Source organism: Saccopteryx bilineata, chromosome 4 (assembly GCF_036850765.1).
Source record: "Saccopteryx bilineata isolate mSacBil1 chromosome 4, mSacBil1_pri_phased_curated, whole genome shotgun sequence".
Taxonomy (NCBI): domain Eukaryota; kingdom Metazoa; phylum Chordata; class Mammalia; order Chiroptera; family Emballonuridae; genus Saccopteryx; species Saccopteryx bilineata.
In genome coordinates, this window is record NC_089493.1 from 159,069,441 (window position 1) to 159,086,954 (window position 17,514).

General features: G+C 54.9%; 1 protein-coding gene across 3 annotated transcripts in view; it reads left to right on the plus strand.

Moving 5' to 3' along the window:
* The first annotated feature begins 1,644 nt into the window (after positions 1–1,644).
* The window catches only part of TCF7 (transcription factor 7), a 33,043-nt gene continuing 17,173 nt past the window's right edge, over positions 1,645–17,514 (plus strand). For all 3 annotated transcript variants that reach the window (XM_066272468.1, XM_066272467.1, XM_066272469.1), the window contains exons 1-3: positions 1,645–2,094; positions 2,276–2,342; positions 2,858–2,982. In XM_066272468.1, coding sequence (XP_066128565.1) covers positions 1,843–2,094; positions 2,276–2,342; positions 2,858–2,982 — 444 coding nt within the window. In that variant the 5' untranslated portion in view covers positions 1,645–1,842. The remainder of the gene's footprint in view (positions 2,095–2,275; positions 2,343–2,857; positions 2,983–17,514) is intronic.

The following is a 17,514-nucleotide window of genomic DNA, read 5'->3' on the forward strand; positions in this document are numbered from 1 at the left end:
AGGAGGCCCCTTTCAAAGCTAGACCTTACAACTTCAGGGGCTGAGGTGGGAGGAGACCTTAGGCCCCTCCTCCTGTACTCGTCCCTAGGGTGGGCCACGTCTGACTGGAGCCCCCTTCTCCTCCAAGGGGATGAGGTGAGACTGAGCAGCAAATTCACACAGGTAAAGCTGACTAGGGCACTTACTTAATGGGCAGGGTCTTCCCCACATACTTATCGCTATATTGAGCGCTAGTGCCCACCCTCTACCCCTACTCCCCCCCCACCCCGCCCCACCCGGAAGGTCGGAAAAGACAGCACTCCAGCCCTGAAGTGGGGGGCTGGGGGAGGCCGAGGCGCCCCGCTGGGCGGGCGCAGATAGGATCTGAACGCGGAGAAGGACAGCCAAAGCTCTTTGATCCGCAGCCAGCCAGGCTGGGCCTGGACCCGGAGAGGCGGCGCGACTCTCTTCCGGCCTGACTTTGCACATCAGCCAGGGGTCCTGTGGGGCTCAGCCGGAGAATTGCCCAGGACACCCACCCTTCCCCAAATACCCTCTGCCTCAAATGCTCTCGGGAGAGGTGGGAACATCTACACTGAACACGGCACAGAAATCTGCTGGGGGCTGATTCAGCACTGTGATCCAAAGGGAGCTAGACGGAGCTAGACGCAATGGCTGAGCCGAGGCCAAGCGTGCTGTAGAGACCCGCGTGGACTTGACTCTGGGTGCCTTGTAGACGCGATGGAATCTGGCGCACGTTCTGCGCTCCTCCTGGTTATAGAACCTGCAGCCTGGATCTTGCGAGGGCCCTCTTGTGCCAGGCTCAATCAATAGTCTCCATGGGAATGCAACTTCGTTTGTTGCTTTGCACAACCCACCCCTAATCCGAATCTCGCGGCCCATGTGGCTGCCCAAATCCTGGCACCACTGGGCCGCAGTTTATAGGTGTGGAACTGAGTTGAGACAGTTTTGGGAGGGTAAGGGTGTTGCTGGAGGATTCCCTTGTGTGTGTTGCTGGAGGGGTCCTTCCTTCTAGTTCTCTCTGCTGTGTTCGCGCCTCGGAGCCGCCACATGGCTGAGAAGCTCTCACAAATGTGATGTACGAGCCCCACGTGCAACAGGCGCTTAATAAATGTGTGGCGGATACATGCTTGTGTTCACTCTGTGAGCGACCTGCTTGGCCTTAGGTTTGGAGAACGCGGCTTTGAGTAGGCCTACTCCTGCCCGCCCGGGTTTGGCGCACAGCCTCCAAGGAGCCCCAAGGTCTAGGAAGTCGCCAATTCCAAACCCAGGGTTTACTGGGCCCAGGACACAGACGCAGTTCACACCTTGGCTCCTGTTCCAAGACACCTCAAGAACCTAGGGGTCCCGCGCCCTTTGCAGCTGATGGAGAAATGTAGGCGCCGGGAGGGAATCCCTAGGCAAGGACAGGATCAGAGCCTCCTTTGAAGTCACGGCATTTTAGGAGAAGGGTGATGCTTTCCAGGGTCATCCGAAGCCTCACTCGGATTACACCCAGGAGAGCGAGCCCTTTAAGACTATACCCATTGGGCGCGTCCCGGCCTCTCCCGTGAGAGGAGGGGCGGGGCGGGGCGACTTGGCTCTGCCCACCGTCCCGGCCCGCCCCCGGCGTCCCGCCCCGCCCCCCGCCGGCGGCGCCTTTGATGTTCGGACCCGCCAGCTCCCGAAGCCGCTGAGCTCGGAGCCCGCGCCCAGCGCCCGCAGCCCGCCCAGGCGGAGTCAGCCCGCGCTCCGCCCGCCGCGCTCCGGGCTCGGAGGTCCTGACTCCGGGCTCGCCGCCTCCCGGGCCGGCTTCGCGCCCCGCACTCTTGTACCCCGCGCCCACGCGGGCGGAAGCGCACCATGCCGCAGCTGGACTCGGGCGGGGGCGGCGCGGGCGGCGGCGACGACCTCGGCGCGCCTGACGAGCTGCTGGCCTTCCAAGATGAGGGCGAGGAGCAGGACGACAAGAGCCGCGACAGCGCCACGGGCCCCGAGCGCGACCTGGCTGAGCTCAAGTCGTCGCTGGTCAATGAGTCCGAGGGCGCGGCGGGCGGCGTGGGGGTCCCGGGGACCGTCTCCGGGGCCCCAGGCGAGGCCGAGGTCGGGGCCGAGGTGAGCGCCGGCCCGCGCCCCGCTCCTTCCCAGCAGTCGCGGCCCGGGCCTCGGCTTTCGCTGACTCGCCCCTCCCTCCCGCGGTACCTTGGGGTCCCCATCCCTCAGAGCACCCCCTGTCCCTGGCCCGAGTTCCTAGCTTTTTCTGCGCCTTTCAAGGCCCCTCTGCATTTCCCCGCAGGCTCTCGGGCGGGAACACACTTCGCAGAGACTTTTCCCCAACAAACTTCCAGAATCTCTGGAGGACGGTGAGTTTCTGCACGGGTCGGCTCCCCTCCACCCGCTAAGGCCCTGGCCTCCGTGGGAGGGAGGGAGTCAGCGGAGGCGTGCCTCCCCCCAACTGCAGCTCCTGGAGGCGGTAAAACCGAGGGGGTGGGGGGAGTGGGGGCGGGTTTCCCGGGCGCCTCTGGGCTCGAGTCACTTCCGGTGCCCTGACCTTTATAGGAGTAAACAGACCCCCGCCATCTCCGCCTCCCCTGCTGCCCAGGTGACTGACTAATCCCCTGTCTTGAGGAGAAAGCTTTGGCCAATGTTCCTTGGCCAGCAGGCGGGGGTGGGGGTCAAGTAGGGGCTGTCTAGGGGAGACCTGGACTCAGGGTTCTTCGTCAGAGCTTGGCACTGCCGGCACCCCATCCCGTTCCTTCTCAAGTCACGAACTTGAAGGGGGGACCCCTTGGCAATTCTTGTTTTACTCTGGAGAGCAGACAGCCTTCAGCCTGAGACGCCGGGGCTGGCGTGACTGACCCAGCTGTGGTTTTTCCAGGCCTGAAGGCCCCAGAGTGCGCCAGCGGCATGTACAAAGACACCGTCTACTCCGCCTTCAATCTGTTCATGCACTACCCACCCCCCTCGGGAGCGGGGCAGCACCCCCAGCCGCAACCTCCACTGGTAAGTGGCCCCAGCAGCCCGGTGCCTGCTACCTCCTCGACCAGGTATGTGAGGCAGGAGCAAGAAGTGACTTTCGCTTACAACGGAATAGATACAGAAGAACTCTGTACTGTCTTTTCCCATTCATGTCCAGTAGAATCTGAACCAGAGGAGAACTTTGTTGAAGAAAGGAGGGACGGCCCTGGGCACCCCACTTCCCCACTAGATGTTGGCTTTCTCTTCCCAGCTTGCTCACAAGCAGGTGCAGGCCTTATCCTGGTGCTAGGTGATCCTGGGGCAGAGTCTTCTTGGAGAACTTTTGAGCTTAGACCCACCCCTGGCTCCTAAGGGTGGTGTGCTTAGTGAGGTCTGAGCTGTGAGCTTTGTAGTTAGCTTTCTCCTTGAAGCCTGAAACCCCAAGCCCTAGAAAAACTGGGCAGCTTCAGATCTCCTGGTTGTGGATGCTCTACTCATTCTGTCCTTATTGGCATGAGTGCACCCTTGCCAGAGAAAAACCCTGAATGCTATGTGTGGAAAGTAGCTGGCGTGGTCTCAAACGCACCAGAAAGGGTTTGCTAAGGTGTTTCAGGTCAGTAGTGTTGGTAAGGGGCCTGTTGAATGAATTTGCAAATTATACCTAGTACTTTCAAAAGCTTTCATGATCATTACAAAACCATGCTTTTCTGCCCATTGGAGCAGATGACCTCAAGTGTGAAGAGTCTGTTCTGAGGGCTTTGGAGCAGTTAGGCTGCACTTTTAAAAGAATTCAGATTAGTGTTTCAGATTGTCCTCAGCCCAAGTCATGGTGAGGTTAGAGCTCCTTGAGTACATGAAAGGTTAGGGGGACTCTGGCGGGTGGGTGTTGAGTGCAAATGTAAGCCGGTGTATGCAAGTGGGAGGTTCAACCTGGCTAGTGGTGGAGATCACCCGGGGGGATGGAGGGTGACTGCCTGGCTGTTTCTGACCCAGAGTGAGGAAGGTTGGTTCTGAGAGCTGTTTCATGCTGAAGGTAGTGGGAGGTGAGAAGACAGATTGAGGCTTCTCTCCTGAAACGCAGGATGGAAAACCTTGTAGACAGCTGACTCAGGAAGTGAGCTCCTTGCCCTTTGGACCCCCGTTTTCTCATCTGTAGAAAGAGCATGCCAGATGAATGTTCTGGCTGACTTTCTCCACCTGGATGTTTTTTTCTTTCCAAGTGTGTGTGTGGGGGGCTGCCCCCTGACCTTACCACCTGATGCGACAGCTCTTCTGAGAGACCTCCACCCCGCAAGAGTAGATACTTAACAAAGATGCTTTTTGGGCCCCCTAGAAGGAACAAACCCTTCCATTTTGGGCCAAGTTGACCTAATCCACCACTGCCAAACCAATGGTAGCAGGTGAGTCGCTTGCTTGCTTGCTTGGTCAGGGGGCTGGAGTCACTGATAACCATGACTAGACAAAAGGCCCAAGCCTGAGGATGGGCCTAGCAGAGGCAGGCTCCCTCCTGCTTTCTGTGATCCCACAATGGTACAAGGAAAGACAGTGTTTCTTCTGAGATCCTTTCATGGCATGGGCAAGTGGTGGGAGAGTGCCCACAGAGGGAGGGCCTCATTCTCTGTAGGGGTGTGGTGATGAGACCATTTGGTATCCTTTAGTTCACACTGGTCAAAAGAGTAGGAGCCCCAGTCTAGCACTAAGGATGGAGAGCAAGCAGAACACCACTCCAGTGGCCTGGATCATTTTTTTTTTAACTTGTAGATCTTTCTCAAGGTACACCCTCTCCTACAGGGCAAGTCCTGGTTCTCCCCACTCATCTGCAGCCCCCCACTGCCCAGCTTCTGGGAACACAGGAGGGGGAAAGGCTCTGTCACTGATTTTCGGTGCCCTGGTGTCAGCTGCTCCAAGGGGTGGGAGAAGGAGGGAAGCAAGGGCCTAAGTAGGGGTGGCACTGGGTAAGGAAGATATACATGATTGTAGTGGAGCCTCTTTTAAGAAAACTTGATAGATACAAGCACATAGCAAGTAAGAGTAGCTGCTCACATTACTCAAAAAGTTGGATGGACATTTGAAATATGGTTGACTTTTTATTTTTATTTATTTTTAATTTTTAAATTATTTATTTTAGAGAAGAGAGAGAGAGAAGGGGGGGAGGAGCAAGAAGCATCAACTCCCATATGTGCCTTGACCTGGCAAGCCCAGGGTTTTGAACTGGCGACCTCAGCGTTCCAGGTCGACGCTTGATCCACTGCGCCACCACAGGTCAGGCTCTGGTTGACTTTTTAAAAGCAAAATCAATTAACGCTATGTTTTGGGAACACGTTTATCATGTGACTCAAGGTTTATGTGTCTGGAATCAGAGAAGATTCTCTTACAGAAGGTCAGGAGCCCCTTGTAGGAACCCTGAGGAAAAACTACCTGTGGAGGTTTTCTTCAAAGTCGTTCTTTCCTGAGCCCATGTTCACGGCACAGATGGCACACTGCTTGGCCCCTGCCCATGGGCTTGAGAGCCAGCCCTCTTTGCCCAGCCCTCGGAGAATCCAAGTGGTTAGCAGTTGTGCTGAGGAGCTCAAGACCAATCCCTTGACTTTCTAGACGGCGGGGAAACCCATTCCAGCTACCTTTTTTGCCCTATTTAGGTAGAATGTCCATGTGGCTACCGTAGTGGGTACCTTGAAACTGGCAGACTTGAGCCTCACCAGGAGCAACGGGCCAAGTGACCACCTCCAGCACAGCTGCCGGGGGACAGAGGGAGATTTTTCCCCCAGAAAGTTTCTTTCTTTTTGGTACTTAGCTTCTTGTAAACTCTGTTTGGGGAAGGGGAATTAGGTCAAAGTTTATTTCACGGCTGATGTTTGTCAGGCATCTAATGTGGGCTTGCAAACAGTTACTGGCCCAGAGCAGTAGCCACTCCTTATTTTGGTTTGTTTTCTCTGCTCTGAGACCTGGGCGTGGGGGTGGAGGGCAGTGAGTTGGTACTGGACCAGACTTTGAGGGGCTTCTGGGATGAATAAGACATCATCTCTTAGGGACACTTAGGCTCTTGAATGTGCAGGACTGATGGTCTGTTGCAAATCTTCATCTCAAAAAGAAGAGGCCACACTGCTCTGGTCGTCCCTTCCATGAGCTCCACTTGGTACCTGTGGCCTGGAAGACGGCTGAGCCTTTTGCAGTGTGAATGAACTGTCCAGGATGAGTAAATCCACAGAGACAGACAGTACATAGTGGTGGCAGGACCCTGGAGAAGAGGGGTGTGCACAGTGACTCTAATGGGGTTTGTTTTGGGGGTGATGAAGATGTTCTGGAATTAGTGGAGACAGTTGTACAATTTGTGAATGTACTTAAAGTCACTGAATTGCATGCTTTATAATGGTGATTTTTATGGTAAGTGAATTACATTTCAATACGGGGGGAGGTGGGGAGACAGGTTTTTGGCTACTGTAGGAACTTGGGGCTCTCTCTCCCTGTGTCAGCTCCACAGCCTTCCTGGTATCTGGGCATGTTCCAGGCCAGGGAGCCAGGGGTCAGCTCTGGGGGGTCAGCTCTGGGGTGGAGTGCCCAGCTGAGGCAGTGGACTCCTGCTGGGCTCCTGGCCATCTGGCTCACATTCCCTGACTCCAAGGTCTAAGGGCCAGGTGAGGGCTGTGCAGACAAGCCCCGGCGGAGCAGGAGGCAAGGGTGTAAGCACAGCTTGAGTAAAGGAAGGAAGTGCTGCTGACACATGACAGACTATCCAGGGGCGCTCTGCAGAGATGCACCTACCTGGCCCTCAGAGTAGCGGGGCCTTGTGAGGGAGGGTTATTGATGGTGGATCGCCAGCTCTGGTTGGGGTGGAGCCTGTTAGAAGAGAGGCTGGCACCAGGCTGAGCACCTAGATGGATCAGAACGAGCCTCCGCCACAGGGAGCACCTGGCCAAGTGGAGAAGACTCCCTCCTGGCCAGAGTGCTGTCACAGAAGGCCCAGCTGGGGGCATCCTGGGCAGAGCTGGCTCAGGAGGAGTTTCTGCTGAGCAGCGTCTTAAGAAGGCATACCTGACGAGCAGGTGAAGACAGAGGGGTCTGGCAGGCATCTGGGCTCCCCTTCAGACACCCCAAATCTTCTACTCTTCACTTCAGTTACCACACCAAGCCCATGCATCACCACCTCACCCAGATGGCAGTGACAGTCTTCTCCAGGGCCCCTCAACCCTTGCCCCCATCCTAACCGCTACCCTAACCCCCGATCCAGGCTCCACATAGTCAAAGGGGTCCTTTAAAAACATAGATCAGCCCCATCTCTCACCTGATTAAACCCTGCAATAACTCTCCATTGCTCCTGGAATAAAGTCCAAACCACTCACCACAGCCTGAGTGCCTGGGTGCCCAGCACCTACTGACCACCTCCTTTATCAGCACCATACTCTTCTCTTCCTAAGTAGCAGCCACCTCAGTGTCATGATATATTTTATAACCAACAGGTATCTTTCCCACCTCTTAACATAGCTGCCACCTTCTCATTTGTCATTCAGATATCACCTTCTCAGAGAGACCACCTCTGACCATCTAACTGGTTCCCGCTGTCTTGCCCACCCTTGCAGCTCCTCTGGCCAAAGGGTTGGTCCTGCTTTATGATGTACTTGCCATGCTTACACCCAAGATGCCTCACCTGTCAAAAGTATCTTGGCCTTAGTGTCTTCATCTGCACAATGGGAGTGGTGAGCCCTTCTCACAACATTGGAGTGAGGACAGGAGGCAGAAGGGCCAGTAGGGTGCCCAGGAGAGTGCTGGTATGGCCTTGGTTTGTGGGACAGTGACTGATGCTTTCTCCCTTGCTGTCCAAGTTCCTGTCGGGCAGTCATGGCTCAGTGGCTGTATTTCTACTATAGGCCACAGAGGCCTGGGGAACTGAACCCTGGGGGCCAGCCCTAGGGTGGGGACATAGAGGCACAGGCCCCCTTCTCTCTGTCCTGCCTCACCCAGGGTTTCTTGGGAGGGGAAGTTCAATTCCTGAGGCCAGGACAGGTACTTTGACCAGTTTATCCTGAGAATTCTGCCAGTACCCCAAAGATTTATCTGAAAGAAGCCCCCCTCCACCAGTCATATAGAACCCCTTTACACAGAATGAAAGGGGCTTTAGAAAACGGAAGAGACCCACATGGCCGTCAGCCTCAAAACTACCCTCCCTGCACGTGGCCCTCGTGTCATGCCACGGTGCTTCCCATGGTGTGGGCACGTTTGCAGGCTCCAACAGGCCGTGTGCAGCATCTGTCTGTCATCTCGCCCATTGACTGTCCCTCATGTGGCCTCCAGCTTGCTCATGGGTTGCCTTCTTTACCCATGGGAATGTTACTCTACACAGATCACTCTTAGGTGCCATTTTGTGTATTTTTCTGGAGCATAGTATTCAGGGAGAATTATGGGATCAGAGGGAGAAAGAATTTGCTCCCCTGTGGCTCCAGTTTGCTTTGGGGTCTTTGCATGGCCTGAGCATGCACTGCTAACGTGGACATTCCTCTTGTCGTTCACTTAATAGGCATGTGGTGGGCAATGAGACTTAGAAGTTTTGACTTGACTTGCATTCATTCCTGACTTGGAAGACTTTGTGGCATTGGTTGCAATATTTGGAAAATCTGAAATCCCCCTCAGCTATTGCCAAGGTTGGACTACCCTTGATGCCATTCAGGGCCAGGAAAGCCCCTTCCACAGACCCCTGCCCACCCTGTCCCCAGGGCTGCCCTTCTCACTCAGTGAGGTGGAAGGGCTGACAGAGCCCTGGGTTGGCTGCCAGGACCCAGGTATTCTTCCTGAAGCTCTACCTTGGTTTCCACAGCCAGCAGATGGGAGCATTCCTAACAGTTCTTCCCACCTCCTTGGGTGCCCAGAGACTCAGGTATGAGCAGGGTGGAAGGGAGGTCTTGCTGGTCCCCTCCCAGAGGCTGCCAGCAGCCCATGCCCTCCATCCTGGTTCTCCTGAGACCCTATCCCCTGTCCCTGCAGGAAAGGAGGTTTAGCTCAGCTATAGACGTGGGCTCTAGGGACACTGGCTTCAAGTCATATAACTGCTGGGGTCAGGCTGGAACAGGGTGGGCAGAGCCACATGGAGGAGCAAGGGGAGACTTTAGGTAGCTACAGTCCCGAAGACTAGTCACACTCCCTCATACCTTGTGACTGGCTGCTTCCTGCCACTGTGTACAAACAACACTTTGTTGGAGGAAACAGGTGTTTTATCAGGTCACAGAGGCCTCCGCCCCCAACAGTACAGTGTGGGATCCTCTGGTAACAGCTCTCCTTCTGCAGGTGGGGACAGTAAGGCCAGGTCAGGGAAGGGAACTTGTCCAAGGCCCCTTGGGAGAATGGAAGGGGAAGGCATTGAGTCTGGAAGACCCACCATCAAATACATCTGCCACTTCTCACTGAGTGTCCCTGGGTGAGTTACTTAACTTCTCTGGGTATTAGTTTTCTCATCTAAAATTTAGGATAATGAGGGTTCCCATCTCCATGTGTCACTGTGGTATGGACTGAGATAGAGTATGTGCAGTCCCTAGCGCACAGTAGGTGTTTTGAGTGGATGCTACTGTAGGAGGGATTGTTAACACTGTGCTAATGGCCCTTGTGAAGGACCTCAGGCTGAGGAGGTGGGGTACTCCTGAGGCTGAGCCTGACACTTGGCAGCCAGCTCTCCCGGGGTGGTGCAAACAGGAGCTGCCTGCCCACCTGGTCCGTGGGCCTTCAGCTGGTTACAGAGTGCCTGCTGGATCTAGAATCCTGGGCCCAGACCCCTACTGGCATTTACTGAGCACTGCCTCCCTGTGACTTGTATACTTGGCCGTGGCTCAGCAGTGAGAGCTCCCAGAGCTCAGTCCTGGCAAGGCAGACACTCTCCTGGGGGCTGAGAGTCAGCTTTGAGGTTCTGCCTGAGTTGGATAAAAGGGCATTGAAGAGGGAGAGAGACCAGTAGGGGCAGCCAGGAAGGGTCCCAGCTGGCCAGGGACCTGCACAGTTGAGAGTAGGAGAACATGCTTGGTGTCTAGGGAGACAGCTTGAGCAGGGAGGGCAAGGCAGAAACTAGTATGTTCTTGGTCATCAGAAGGGTGGCCTGAAGCCCAGGTCTGTGAGGGCCATGAGGGGAGGCTGGAGAAGAAGATCTGACCTCAGTGGCCCAGCATGTGACCTCGATGCCCAGGCAGTGCTGGCTCCAAGCCTAGGGGTGGCTGGTGGGCACGTGTGTGGTATGTTGGCAGTTGAAGATCAAGGTGGTACCCATCAGCAGGGGTGTGAGTTGCACGTGGTGAGGCAAAGCTGGCAAAGGATAGGCGCTGGTAGGTGCAGGGGTGGCTGGAGTGTGAGCAGGGCCTGGGGAACGGCAGGCTTCGGTAGGTTCCCAGCGTGTTGGCATGTGCAAGGCAAGGAGTGCCTCAGAAGTGGAAGTTTCTTTTTTGTTACTGTACTTGATTCAGTCTCTCCAGGGTCATGAGTCACGGGTTTTAGCCCCTATTAAGGGGAGCTGAACCCCAGAGGTCAGGTGGCATCCACTGTGTAGACTGCCTCTCATTGGCATTGTCTCTAGCAAGAGTCTGGGAAGGAGGTACTCTGAGAACCCAGGACAGTTAGCTACTCCCTTCAGGCAGTTTGCTGCCTCAGCTCACAGAACTTCGAAGCTTGAGGTTTGAACCTGATGCTGCCGCCCTCCCTCAAAATGTGTGGTCCACATCAGCCTCACACGCGTGAAGTCTGAGCTACCGCGGGGTGGGTTTGTCCTGGGCAGAAGTTTGGCCCCTTCTAGTCCTGCTGGAGCATGGGGCCCCTTTGGCTTAGTCCCCTGATGGGTGAAGAAACTGGCCCTTGCTGGATAGGGGAGCTGGCCTGGGTTGAGGCTGAGATGGGCATGAGTCTGGCCCTCTGGGAACGCTGCCTGTGTAGCTTGTCCCACCCATGGAGACTGCCTGCCTGGGCTGTGTCAGCAGCCATGGCTTTCAAGCCCAGAAGGACACTGGTGACACACAGGCTTCATGTCGTGGTTGACTTCAACAGCTCTAGCTCCTCAGAGATCAGAGGAAGTGGGTGCTCTGCTTAATAAGCTTCCCCTTGCCCCCTCACCCCTCCCATTAAAGCACCCAGCTCTTTCTCCCTCCAAGAACGGGAGACTGTCAGGGGCCCACTATCTGCTCCCAAATGACAGGTATACGGCTCTGACTACAGGCATGGACGGACAGACCATAGCCCAGGGAACAGTGGGCTTTGGGGTTTGCATAGCCAGGGGTAGCAAATTGCCCCCTTCTGTAAAGCCCCATTTGCCCATTAGGCTAGAGGGCTGTGATGGGTAAGAAAGCTAGGGGGCCAGGGCCACCTTCTCTCTGGGCTGACCTCAGGCAAATCTGTTACCTCTCTAGGAATCAGTTTCCTCCTCTAAAATGGGGGTGGGGACCCCTGGCCCTGGAGGATTTCTAAAGTTCAGATAAGTATTGGCTAGAGAGGCTTGCTGTTGGGTGGGTCTCAGGTGGGGTGTGCTGGGCATTGCAAGGATGGCTCCAGGGCCAGCTTCCCCATCAGGCAAGAAGAGATTGTGGGGTGGGAGGTACAGGTGATGGACTCTAGGCTTAGGGTATTCTGACTAACTCTGACCTGGCTCTGGTGGCAGCAGGCTCAGCCTCCTGGTCTGCTGGGCCACCATCTGAAACGCATTACCAATGCTTTGTAAACTCCACATCATTCGGCCACATGAAAGCCTGGGATCTAAAAATAGCCACTCCCAGAAGACGCCCCGCATTGGTGAGGCTCAGCTGACCTCTGCACGAACACCCACCACCAGGCCACCTCCCTTGCCAGGGAGCCCCGACTGGCAGGACCACACCCACTATCCTCCCAGCATAGGCAGCCACTGCCTGGGGCCACTTTATCCAGGCCCAGATCTCATCCAGCTGGTCAGAGCTTCAGGCCCCAAGGCTTCACCCAGGGCACAATGCCTGGAGGAGCCAGGGGGAAGCTGTTGAGGGTTTGTTGGTGGCCCTAAGACCCCTTCTCCAGCATCCTATGTGCCTGGAATGTCCATGGGAAAGCTCATGGGGAAGCCATTGGAACCATCTTACAGATGAGGACACGGGGGTCCTGTGGAGGGGGAGCACAGAAAGGGGGCCGTAGCCCGTCAGTTGGTGGACAGGAGGCCACTGGCCGCTGCGCTGCTGTTCACAGGGCAGGGGCCTACCCAGAATCCCATGGTGTCGGTGGAAAGCCTGGTCTAGCAGGAAGGGAGGGCAGCTGTGGGTCTCCAGGCTACTAAGCTTGACTCTGCCCTGCCTTCTGTGGGTTCTCTCTCCCTATGGTCTCCATGACCAACTGCAAACCACTCTTTTCCCTAAAAATAAACATGCTTATGCGATTGGGGGTAGCTTTGTATCTATCAAAGGAAATAATAGGGTGTTTAAGAAAATTACATTGCGTTTTAAATAACCAGCATGAAAGTCATTAAGTTTGAAGTTTCATTCAAATCAGATGGCTCTGTGGCTGGCCCTGTGGCCAGGCAGGCAGAGGGTGGGTGGGCCTTCAGGCATGCCGAGAGACAGCCTGTGGAGGAGCTTTGCAGCAGCAGCAGCAGCAGTGAGGTCTCTGGTGGGTACAGCCGGGGGTTCAGGCGGCGTGGCCACTGAGTGTGTGCCAGGCTGTGGCTGCCACCCCAGAGCTTGCTGGCAGGCTTTGAATCAGTGTGCAGCCTGGGAACCACCCAGCTGTGGTGGGCAACCTCATGGGTGGGGCTGGGGGTGACCACAGTCCACAGGGTGTGGGGACAGATGAAGCTAGGATTGCCTAAGCCACAAGGGTTGATGGCCATGTCGAGTTGGGGGTTTCAGGGATGATGATTTGGATTAAAAAGGGCTAGAGAGGATCTACAGGCCAGGGCTACATCTGTCTTCTTTAATGATAGGATCTTAGTGCCTGGCACAGGGCATGACACAGTAGATGCTTAGTAAACAGCTGTTGAAAGAATAACTGTAGTAATGTCAGGCCTGTGCCTGGGGTTTTTAAACCCAATCTCAAGAACCTTACAAGAAGCCAAGAAAGCAGATACTGTTATTGCTCTCATTTTGCAGATGGGGAAACTGAGGCTCAGAGAGGTTAAGAACATACTAGCTAGTACCTGGCAGAGTCAGGACTTGGACTCAGGTCTGTTTTATCTCAAAGCCCATATTCCTCGCTGTCCTGCCCTTTGCTCTTGAATGTTTGGAGGTAGAGGCATTGCAGGCTGAGAAGCTGTTTCCCCTGCTCCTGTTGGGTTCATAAGCTGGATCCAGCTGCAATCCTCAGGCCCCAAGGAAAGATCTGGCCTTCACTGCCCCTGCTGCATGTGACCTCATAGCTCTGGGCCTGGGTCAGGGCTAGACCTTTTCCTCTCTGGATGCCTGGAAAGGTCAGGCTTCCAGGGCCAAATGGGCTATATCTCTGGGTTGGAGGCAGAAGCCCAGGGTTTCCAAAATAAGTGTTACCTGAGAAAAAAGTGTTTATAAATGACATTTAAGATTGAATCAGGTTTGATGCATGACACAAAGACAGGTCCTGGTCTCGGCTTAGCTTGGAGCTAACTGTTGAACCTCTCTGGGCCCAGGTGCCTTCCTCTGTGTGTCCAGGGTTGGGCTAGAGGGTTTTTCAGACCCTAAGTCACTGAGAATGTGGAAGAGAACAGACTGAGGAAGTTGAGGGTGTCCGTGAGTGTGCCCCCCACCACCAATGGAAAAGCTTTTTGGGAACCAAAGGCACCTACCAGCCTTGCTGGGGCATTTTGAGAGTAGTTTTTTCTTCTATTGCTGCCTTCCTTTTCTCTCCGCCCCCTGGCCACTGAAAGCCAGTCAGGAGCTCAGCAATCTGGCCCCATAGCAATGAAGCAGCAGTCTAAAGGCCATAGAAGGCCAGCGGCCCCAGCCTGGCACAAAGGCTGGCTTTCCTGGAAAGCCTTGGTCCAGGGACACGCTTGCCTTTGTCATTAATTCACTTAATCTTGACATCAGCCCATTGAGGTCTGGACATGGTTCAGGTGAAGAACTTGAGGCATGGAGAGATTTGTACCTTGTACACACTGGAAGAAGGATTTGAACCCAGGCATGTATCTATGTATTCACTGCTCTTAACCACTAATCTTCCTTGCCTCTTAGACAACATATCTTGCTACTCATTTTTGAGAAAATGTTTTTTTTTGTTTTGTTTTGTTTTGTGACAGAGACAGAGGGACAAATAGTAAGGGAGAGAGATGAGAAGCATCAGTTCTTCATTGTGGTACCTTAGTTGTTCATTGACTGCTTTCTCATGTGTGCCTTGACTGGGGGACTACAGCAGACCTAGTGACCCCTTGCTCAAGCTAGTGACTGGCCTTGGGCTCAATCTGGTGAGCCTTGCTCAAACCAGATGAGCCCCTGCTCAAGCCAGCAACCTCGGGGTTTCTAACCTGGGTCCTCGGCATCCCAGTCCAACGCTCCATCCACTGCAACCACCGTCTGGTCAGGCTGAGAAAACTTGTTTATATTATAGCTATAGCTGGATCCCCTTGGTAACTCCGCTCCATCCATTCCCACACTTAGACCTGGAAATCTGACATTTCTCCCTTCCCTGAGTTTTTATACTACTCCACCCGGGTGTGTACCTGTAAGAGCTGTGTGTGTAGTTTCGGAACACCCTATCTCAACCTCGTTAGGGAGCTCCACCACAAGAGGGCCCCTGTGGAAGCTACCAACCCTACCCACCTCTACTGACACTGGGCAGGAGGGGTATGGGTGGGAGCACTGAGGCCTGAAGGCTCCAGCAGCTTCTTCCCACTCCTTGTTTTCTTTTCCTTTGGATAAACCGCTGACCGAGTCCAGGCAAAGCCCCAAGGGCCTTAACTGGCAGTAGCTGCAAGGTGTTAGACCCTAGTGAGCTTCCCAACTGTGGCTTCCAGGCAGAACTGGCCTGGGGCTGGTATAGGCCGAGTAACTCAGAGACCTGTCTGTCGTCTTGTCTTTGCTCCTCAGAAGCTGGCAGGAGTGAAGCTGGGTAGGAATGCAGTGCCGAGGCTGGGGATGAAATCTCCATGCCCCCCCTTGAGCCACTGCTGACTATCAGCCTTTAGTTTTCCAGGTCCGGCCAGGGCTCTCCCGAGCTCACTCCTAAGCAGCACATTTACCCTTCTAGATAAGTCCTATAGAGAGCCACCCCAACTGCCAGTGACTGTCCCACCCCTCCTCGTTTGTGGAGGGTGGGAGCACATGCTAGACCCCATGGAAGGGTCACCTCTCATGTTTCCTTTAATCATTTCTGCTAGAACAAAGATCATCTTCTCACGGCCAGAGTGAAGGCACCCTTCACACAGAGTGAGCCACGCTACCAGCCACTTCGTTACAGGAAAGGTTCTTGGCAAGGTGTCACTAGCAAAACTGGTGGTCCCAGCTCCCCACTGGGCTGGAGACCCAGCATGGTGGAGAGAGGAATCTGGGAACACTGCTCCTTGGTCACCATGCTGGCTCACTACCAGCTATCCTATGAGGACTGTTGCTGAGTGGTAGAGATCTTTGGCCAGGAACCCCAAAGGGTTGGATTCAAATCCAGATCTGTCACTACTTGCTGTGAGACCTCTGCAAGTCATTCAACATCTCAGGCTTACCTTCCCTCATCTGCAAAATCTGCACAGTTAAAAGTGGCTGGAAGCCTGGTGGGATTCTCGTGTGGGGGTGGACTCTGTAGGGTGCAAGGCATACAGTAGGCTTTTAGTCGTGGGAGCTGCCATCTCTAAATCTGCACCTTGGCTGTTTTCTTCCTGCCTTCTCTACAAAGCTTTGCTCCCAGGCGACCAAAATCTCTGAGCTCCTCAAATGCTTCCTTCCCTAAAGCCTTTAATTCCCAACTGCCAAAGATAGGCTGAGCTCAGAAGTCGCCTCGGCTCACAGTGGGCTCTTGGATGGCTGGCACTATGGTGAGTGATTGCCTGGGGGCTTGAGGGGGAGGATGCCCTGCCATGGGGCTGCTGCAGAGTCCCCTGACAGTGTGTTGGTAGCATCATCTAGCAGCTCGGCTGCAACAGCTCCCGGAAGCTTGTGTTTTCCTCTAAAAACATCCTGTCCTGAGGGGCGTTCACCTCAAAGAGGAGGAAGGAAAACACAAACGAATGCATAGAAACCACTGGAGGCCGTGGGCCAGGCCACTCAGCTCAGTGAGGTTCAGCTAGCTCTGAGGGTGCCTTGGGGCTGGGCTGGGTCTAGAGCAGGCCTGTGGTTTGCCAAGGCTGCATGCAGGGACTCTGGTCCTCACCTCTGCTGTGGCAGGGCCCTGTTATCTGATGTCGAGGCCAGGCAGCTGGTGGACTGGCCACACGCACCTGGCAGGGCTCTGTGCAACCATGGCAACAGCCTTGTGCTGGCAGGCAGGACCAAAGCCTCCTGGTCCACAAGTGTGGCCCAGGCAACCCCCAGGCCTCTGGCTCCACTCAGGATTCAACCACGGGTCCGTGTTCTGGGGTGGGCGTCTGGCACAAGGCGTCCAGCATGCTGTGGTTGGGGAGCTTCTGGGCTGTCCTATTGGGAGCACCATGTCCTGGACAGCAGAATTCAGAGTGGGGGCTGGGATTAAAAGGCCATGAGCCCAGCTGCAGGTAGATCTGCAGAGGCAGGGTCTGCAGGAGCCCACAGATTGAGACCCACTTGATATACAGGCCAGTTCCTTTTGGAAGATTTTGGGGGACCTGCTTCCCTTTGGGAAGTTCATTCTCATAGTTCCAGGCCTTGGAGGAGCTTCTCACTTAACAATTTGCCGCCAGACTCCTTAGCACTTAAGCACCATTGCTGCTGGACAGTGGACCAGACACCGAAGTTTGAGGGATCTGTGCGCTGCCTGGTGGATCTTGGAGCTGGGAGGGGGGCCTGTCTCCTGGCGGTGTGGGGAAGAGAAATGACAGCTGGAGAGGCTGTTTGTGTAGGGTTGTGTAGGGGAGCTGGGCCAACAAACTGAAACCTGGCCTGCACCATGCTCCCCAAAGCCACGGTCCTGGCATGGGCCTTGGTGTCTCTTTAGAGGAAGGGCTACTTTTCTAATTAGCAAAAAAGGTACTGTTTGAACTAGTGGTGGCCCTGGCTTTGTTGGTCCTAAAGGACATTCTGACTCCTAAAGGTATTGCGGATAGGCAGAAGACAGGGTAGGAGGAGGGTCTCAGGTGCCAGGCAGGATGTCCCTGACTCCATGCAGTGGCCTCAGCTCCCATCTTCCTGTGTGCTACAGTAATCCAGTGTCCAGCCCCAGCCGGGGTGCTCTGTCCAGTGCTGCCACATTCTCCCTAAACACTGGCTCACACTTGTCAGGCCCTACCCACCCATACTGCTAGAGACCCAGCTTTGAGGGCCCAGCTTTCATTTATGTAATAGAAATATTGCAGGGTACAGTCTCAGACCTCAGGGAGGGCACGAAGACAGACAGGTTGAACAGACAGCAAAGTTGGGACATTGCTGAGCAGGGGACTCCTGCTCAAATGGGGAGGGTAGGAAAGGCTTCCAGAAAGAAGTCTCATTTACGATGAGGCCTGAAAGATGGACAGGAATTGACTAAGCCAAGTGAGGGAGAGCCTCCCAGACAGAGACCAGTGTGGACATC